The sequence below is a fragment of the Vipera berus genome (assembly GCF_964194415.1).
Source record: "Vipera berus genome assembly, chromosome: 14".
Taxonomy (NCBI): domain Eukaryota; kingdom Metazoa; phylum Chordata; class Lepidosauria; order Squamata; family Viperidae; genus Vipera; species Vipera berus.
In genome coordinates, this window is record NC_138217.1 from 7,620,435 (window position 1) to 7,627,642 (window position 7,208).

The 7,208-nt window shown below is 52.9% G+C and overlaps 1 protein-coding gene across 4 annotated transcripts in view; it reads right to left on the bottom strand.

The window, feature by feature from the left end:
- The window catches only part of PGAM5 (PGAM family member 5, mitochondrial serine/threonine protein phosphatase), a 19,768-nt gene extending 14,405 nt beyond the window's left edge, over positions 1–5,363 (bottom strand). For all 4 annotated transcript variants that reach the window (XR_014027923.1, XR_014027924.1, XM_081339156.1 and 1 more), the window contains exon 1: positions 4,999–5,363. Coding sequence is in view for 2 of the 4 variants with exons in the window: in XM_081339156.1 (XP_081195282.1) it covers positions 4,999–5,279 (281 nt within the window). In the remaining 2 variants the exon portion in view is untranslated. The remainder of the gene's footprint in view (positions 1–4,998) is intronic.
- Positions 5,364–7,208: the final 1,845 nt, after the last annotated feature.

The window sequence follows — 7,208 nt, forward strand, 5'->3', positions numbered from 1 at the left end:
CAGAGCGAGGCCAAAACAAAATGCCTTTCAGAAAATGAGAGATATAAATGGAAGCTCAAAGCTTGCTCATCACTTCGATGCGATGGGTGTTTATGCTCTTAATGCTCTTTCAAGTAAGCAGATGTTGCTTCAGTTTCACAACAGCTGCCATTAGGTTGAAAAATGATACACCTCTGAATGTCAATGCTAAACACTGAATCAATGGCAAGGTAAACAGACAGGGGCTAGTTATTAATATCAGTTTGCTATGATTTGCAGAAGCAGTATTTTTTTTATGGAAATCTATCGATTCCTGCTTTGAAAATGAAAATTTGAACTCTTTTTTTCAAAAAAGAAATGGTGTAAATAGAAATACAAACATAAAGAAAGCGATACCACCCATTTAAAGGGAACCCCACTGGATTAAGTCAGGTCTTCTGCAGAGAAATTTAGGCTCTAGTCATATTAACTAACTGTTGTTAGTCATAGTAACATAGGATAGAGAGTCATACCAACTAACTGTTCAGAAAAGCAGCTAGGGACACGAACAGCATACAAGCAAGGTCACCCCTAAAAGAATTACTTGCCCTTAGCTAAACAAAATTGCCTGAGATGCTAAAAGTTCTACAAATCTGACCACAGGAGAAATCACAAATGAGTGCTCAGACAATTCAAAATAAGCCTTTTTGCCTGTTACAACAAGCCAAGGAACCCTGCTTGGATTCAAGTAATTATTTATATGGGTTCTCTCTTTTTCCTATAGCAAAACCATTGGTGGACCTGAGCAATTAAAGCATGCACTGGCAAGTTTAGTTCTTCCCCAAAAACATTCCGATTTAGTTCATCCTTATATATGAACCCGACCCAGTGTAGCCAAGCTGCAAAAGTAAATCGACTCCGCATAAGCTGATTATGGGGTTTTTTTTGCTTACCAGGACCTATACTGAGAGCAGCAGTTCCAACCCATTATGAAATTAAATGTTAGGAGGGCTTTCGTTCAGATTTAGTGTTATTAATCTGGAAGGGATCAGGCAGAAATTAATGCTTAATTCACTTTACTAAGAGAATTAGTAACTGCAGTATTCCGAAAAGCATAGGTATTATTTCATTTATAGCAGAAAAACAGAAGTCATCAGGCAATTACTCTGATGTCTGAAATTCCCAATAACTATGAAGGGTGTGTGTGTGTGTGTATGTGTGTGTGTGTGTAAAAATAAAAGATAATATGAACTGCCATAGATTATAAGGTTCTCCTGAAGGGGGTAAGGCTTAAAGCAATTATTCAAAATCTGTTCAGTAGAAAGGCATTATATGGTTACGGATTGCTAACACTTGATAATTTTTTTACATGGATGGTATGATTGCTGGATCTGTAATTTTGGTGTAAACCACCCTAAAATTTAAGAGTATGGTTCCAGTTGCTATGATATTACAAGAACGTGAGCCAACAATTTTAAACTCCACTCAAGCATGGCTGTGCTCTGCAAAAGAAAAAGTCAACAAAATCAGGGACAAAGTGACATCCACTCAACTTTATCCACGCTGTTTATCTTCAGCAACTCGTGCTGTGTTCATCCTTAGGACAAACAGCAGGACGTGGCAAGAGAAACATTAGTTACTGACATTTTTGAATGTACATTCAGCCACCTTATTCAGCAGAAAATAAGGGCCCTTATGCAGTGTCTTCTTTTATCCCCGAGCACCAATTGTACAGACGTTCACTTTACAGGATTGGCACCCAGAACATCTGTTACGAGAAAGTATTTCTAATTGGGCAGGAAAGCTGCACACAAGTAGAGGGTTCAGCTTAAAAAGCTCTTAAAGACAAGCAGGGAAGCGAAGCAGAGGTTTTCTTAATAATTCGGGATGTTTGGGATGCTAATATCTACCCTGCATCTTTGCCTTCTGGATGTTTGGGCTAGAACTGTCCATTACGGAGAGCAGGAAAGCTCAGCAGGGCAGAACGAATTGTGAGCCCTGACAACTTGCTTTTACATCGTCCAGCCAGGCAGGTTGGTGTTTCTCAACTTTAGAGACTTTTTAAGGAGAACACTCCCACCCCTCTTAAAATGGCTGGAGAAACAACAGTGCAGGGGGCCCCTCCCTCTCTCTCTCTCTCTCTGAACAGGGCCTGGCAGCCCTGCCCTGCCCTCCAACAAGGGAGGCCAACTGAACATTGGACCCCAGACCCAACATGGAATATAAATCCTCCTCTCTCCCCCATCCTTCCTCCTCCTCTCTCCTGCTCTTCCTCCTCCCCCCTCTCCTCTTCCTCCCCCTTCCTTCTCCCCATCCTTCCTTCCCGCTTCCTCTGCTCTTCCTCCCTCCTTCCTCCTCCTCTCTCCTGCTCTTCCTCCTGCCCCCTCTCCTCTTCCTCCCCCTTCCTTCTCCCCATCCTTCCTTCCTGCTTCCTCTGCTCTTCCTCCCTCCTTCCTCCTCCTCTGTCCTGCTCTTCCTCCTCCCCCTCCTTCCTTCCTCCCCCTCATCCTTCCTTCCTCCCCCCCCTCTCCTCCTCCTCCTTCCTTCCTCCCCCTCATCCTTCCTCCCTCCTTCCTCCTCCTCTCTCCTGCTCTTCCTCCTCCCCCCTCTCCTCTTCCTCCCCCTTCCTTCTCCCCATCCTTCCTTCCTGCTTCCTCTGCTCTTCCTCCCTCCTTCCTCCTCCTCTCTCCTGCTCTTCCTCCTCCCCCTCCTTCCTTCCTCCCCCTCATCCTTCCTTCCTCCCCCCCCTCTCCTCCTCCTCCTTCCTTCCTCCCCCTCATCCTTCCTCCCTCCTTCCTCCTCCTCTCTCCTGCTCTTCCTCCTCCCCCCTCTCCTCTTCCTCCCTTTCTCTCCTGCTCTTCCTCCTCCCCCTCTCCTCCTCCTCCCTCCTTCCTCCCCCCTCTCCTCCTCCTCCTTCCTTCCTCCCCCTCCTCCTTCCTCCCTCCTTCCTCCTCCTCTCTCCTGCTCTTCCTCCTCCCCCTCTCCTCCTCCTCCTTCCTTCCTCCCCCTCCTCCTTCCTCCCTCCTTCCTCCTCCTCTCTCCTGCTCTTCCTCCTCCCCCCTCTCCTCTTCCTCCCTTTCTCTCCTGCTCTTCCTCCTCCCCCTCTCCTCCTCCTCCCTCCTTCCTCCCCCCTCTCCTCCTCCTCCTTCCTTCCTCCCCCTCCTCCTTCCTCCCTCCTTCCTCCCCCCTCTCCTCCTCCTCCCCCTCTCCTCCTCCTCCTTCCTTCCTCCCTCCTTCCTCCTCCTCTCTCCTGCTCTTCCTCCTCCCCCTCTCCTCCTCCTCCTTCCTTCCTCCCCCTCCTCCTTCCTCCCTCCTTCCTCCTCCTCTCTCCTGCTCTTCCTCCTCCCCCCTCTCCTCTTCCTCCCTTTCTCTCCTGCTCTTCCTCCTCCCCCTCTCCTCCTCCTCCCTCCTTCCTCCCCCCTCTCCTCCTCCTCCTTCCTTCCTCCCCCTCCTCCTTCCTCCCTCCTCCCTCCTTCCTCCCCCCTCTCCTCCTCCTCCCCCTCTCCTCCTCCTCCTTCCTTCCTCCCTCCTTCCTCCTCCTCTCTCCTGCTCTTCCTCCTGCCCCCTCTCCTCTTCCTCCCCCTTCCTTCTCCCCATCCTTCCTTCCTGCTTCCTCTGCTCTTCCTCCCTCCTTCCTCCTCCTCTGTCCTGCTCTTCCTCCTCCCCCTCCTTCCTTCCTCCCTCATCCTTCCTTCCTCCCCCCCCTCTCCTCCTCCTCCTTCCTTCCTCCCCCTCATCCTTCCTCCCTCCTTCCTCCTCCTCTCTCCTGCTCTTCCTCCTCCCCCCTCTCCTCTTCCTCCCCCTTCCTTCTCCCCATCCTTCCTTCCTGCTTCCTCTGCTCTTCCTCCCTCCTTCCTCCTCCTCTCTCCTGCTCTTCCTCCTCCCCCTCCTTCCTTCCTCCCCCTCATCCTTCCTTCCTCCCCCCCCTCTCCTCCTCCTCCTTCCTTCCTCCCCCTCATCCTTCCTCCCTCCTTCCTCCTCCTCTCTCCTGCTCTTCCTCCTCCCCCCTCTCCTCTTCCTCCCTTTCTCTCCTGCTCTTCCTCCTCCCCCTCTCCTCCTCCTCCCTCCTTCCTCCCCCCTCTCCTCCTCCTCCTTCCTTCCTCCCCCTCCTCCTTCCTCCCTCCTTCCTCCTCCTCTCTCCTGCTCTTCCTCCTCCCCCTCTCCTCCTCCTCCTTCCTTCCTCCCCCTCCTCCTTCCTCCCTCCTTCCTCCTCCTCTCTCCTGCTCTTCCTCCTCCCCCCTCTCCTCTTCCTCCCTTTCTCTCCTGCTCTTCCTCCTCCCCCTCTCCTCCTCCTCCCTCCTTCCTCCCCCCTCTCCTCCTCCTCCTCCTTCCTTCCTCCCCCTCCTCCTTCCTCCCTCCTTCCTCCCCCCTCTCCTCCTCCTCCCCCTCTCCTCCTCCTCCTTCCTTCCTCCCTCCTTCCTCCTCCTCTCTCCTGCTCTTCCTCCTCCCCCCTCTCCTCTTCCTCCCTTTCTCTCCTGCTCTTCCTCCTCCCCCTCTCCTCCTCCTCCCTCCTTCCTCCCCCCTCTCCTCCTCCTCCTTCCTTCCTCCCCCTCCTCCTTCCTCCCTCCTTCCTCCTCCTCTCTCCTGCTCTTCCTCCTCCCCCCTCTCCTCTTCCTCCCTTTCTCTCCTGCTCTTCCTCCTCCCCCTCTCCTCCTCCTCCCTCCTTCCTCCCCCCTCTCCTCCTCCTCCTTCCTTCCTCCCCCTCCTCTTTCCTCCCTCCTCCCTCCTTCCTCCCCCCTCTCCTCTTCCTCCCCCTCTCCTCCTCCTCCCTCCTTCCTCCCCCCTCTCCTCCTCCTCCTTCCTTCCTCCCCCTCCTCCTTCCTCCCTCCTTCCTCCTCCTCTCTCCTGCTCTTCCTCCTCCCCCCTCTCCCCAACGAGCAGAACTCGCAGCGCTTCCAAGCCCCGCAGGGCACCCCCGGCCCACCCGGCCTCCCCCCTTCCCTGGGGCAGAGCGAGGGCGGGAGAGCCCCGGGGCGGAGGGGGAGGGGCAGGCTCGGGGGGACCCCAAAGGAAGGAGGGGGAGGGGAGGCGGCTGCTCACCGGTCCCAGTTGCTGTCCCAGAAGCCGCAGCCGTTGGCCTTCTCCAGCCAGGCGGGCGCGGCCGAGGCGGCGGCGGCGGCGGCGGGCGAGGGCAGCAGCAGCAGCCCCGGCGGCGGCGGCGGGGGGAGCGTGGCGGCGGGCGAGGCTGCCAGGGGCTCCGGGGCTCCGTCCCCGCCGGCTTTCTCCGCCCCCGGCTTCCTCAGCGCCACGGCGGAGAAGAGGACCGAGCCGCCCGCCAAGCCGCAGGCCGCCGAGACGGCCAGCACCCTCCGGAAGGCCATGGCGGCGGGCTGCGTGAGGGGCGCCCGCGCGGCCGGCCGATTCCCGCCGCCGACGGGGCGCGGCGCGGGACAAAAGGCCTCGGTGAACGCGCGGCGCGGCGGGGGCGGGGCCGGCGAGGGGCGCCCGCCATTGGGCGGCCTGAGGGAAGGGGGCGGGGCTGAAGGAACCCCCGAAGGGAGGAAAAGAAGCTGCGGAGCCGAGGGGGCGGAGCCTCCTGGGAAGGAGAAGATCCCTCCGCCGAAGACCTCGGTGAGCCGTCCCGCAGTGCCTCCGCCTCGAAGGAGGAGGAGGGACTATTTTTGAAGCGGAGGAGCGGCTTCGCTTCCTCCAGGGTGGTGGATTCCTGCACCCGTCATCCACAGCCGGATAGGGAATGATGGCAGAGCGGTAGCCTAAGCCGGGAGGCGCCACTTTGCTCCGTGGGCCGTAAACACTGCAAGAATGCTCCCTTTCCCACCCTAATGCGTTGGGCTTCCCCCCTTCCATGCTGCCTTGCCGTGGGCCAGGCTGATGGGAGCTGTAGTCCTCTCTGTGTCTCTAAGGCTGCCTTCTCTTATGCCAGTGTTTCTTGAAGAGGGGTGGACTTCGACTCCCAGAATTCCCTAGCCGACATGGAGAATTCTGGGAATTGAAGTCCATGGATTATCTCTGGGGCATTCTGGGAGTTGAAGTCCACCCCTCTTAAAAGTTGCTGGGATTGAAAAAACAGTGGCATAAACTCTGCTAATCCTTGGAATGGATAGAGAGAAGCAATTTTGGACACTGGGCAGGCAGAGAAGCATTAAATATTAAGATAATATTTAATTAATGGTGAATTGCTCCAGCAAAGCAGAGATCTCGTTTCTAATCTTCCCAAATGATGTGGTTTTATATCTGCATAACCAAAATGTGGCGTGGATTCTGACAAAGAGAACTTGTAGTTGGATTGAGCTTTTTTTTGCAGCTGGTTTCCATCCAAGCTGTCAAAAAATCCACAATGACTGACTGGCAGCAGTGCTGATATTTTGGTTACAAATGACAGACAGTTCTGTTTTGCAGCAGCAGGCAGTGTAAGACTGGACTTAAAATAGAAACATTTAGCTGAGAGAGATAATTCCGTAAGAGCACCAGTTTAGGACAATCCTGTCCAAATATTTTCTTTTACACAATTAACTGGCACTGAGCAAGTGAGACCATATTGTGTTTAGTTCATATTCTTCGGAGGGGTTTCCTAACTCTCCATATTGTTCTGGGAAAGAAGTCCAGAAATTTAAGGCAACTGGAGATTTTATGAATGATTTAAGTGTATTTTGTACCCTCCATTGTTGCAAGCACTTCGCAAGAATTTTTCCCCCCAAGTTTTTGCCCTCCATAAAAAGTAGATCTTACCCTAAATTGGCAACGTCTTCAGAGTTCCTTCTTTCAGTTAAGTTCACTTTAATTTATGTTGAAATGGAAAGAAAGCAGCAGAAGAAGATTATTCTCCAGTTATGTTTGATGGTTATCCCATTCCATCTTCTTAATTTTTCAGATCTTTAGGGACTGAGTTCAGATTTAGCCGAGGCTCACGGAAAGTCTAGATCTTCTCCAAACTGAGATGGAGACTGTACTATCCCTGCTGAAATAACCCCATATATATTAGGCAGTACAATATGTACAGATTCTCATAGTGCAAATGCCCTGGCTCCTCTGGGGAAAAATGAAATGGTAGCACGTGCCCTTTTAAAGTGTAAATATTATGAGCGAGCTGCATTCTCCATTAATTCGGTTCCTAATTACTTGGCAGTTGCAATCAATGTTATTTAGAAGCTTTTCTTAATGATACCCTTTTAATTGCTAAATGTTATATCTTGCCATCAGGCTACATTAACCTTGCCAAGAGAAATATACCAAGTAATCCATTGTTAAGACTAATTCTCTTATATTTTGGGACTGTAATTGACTATTAT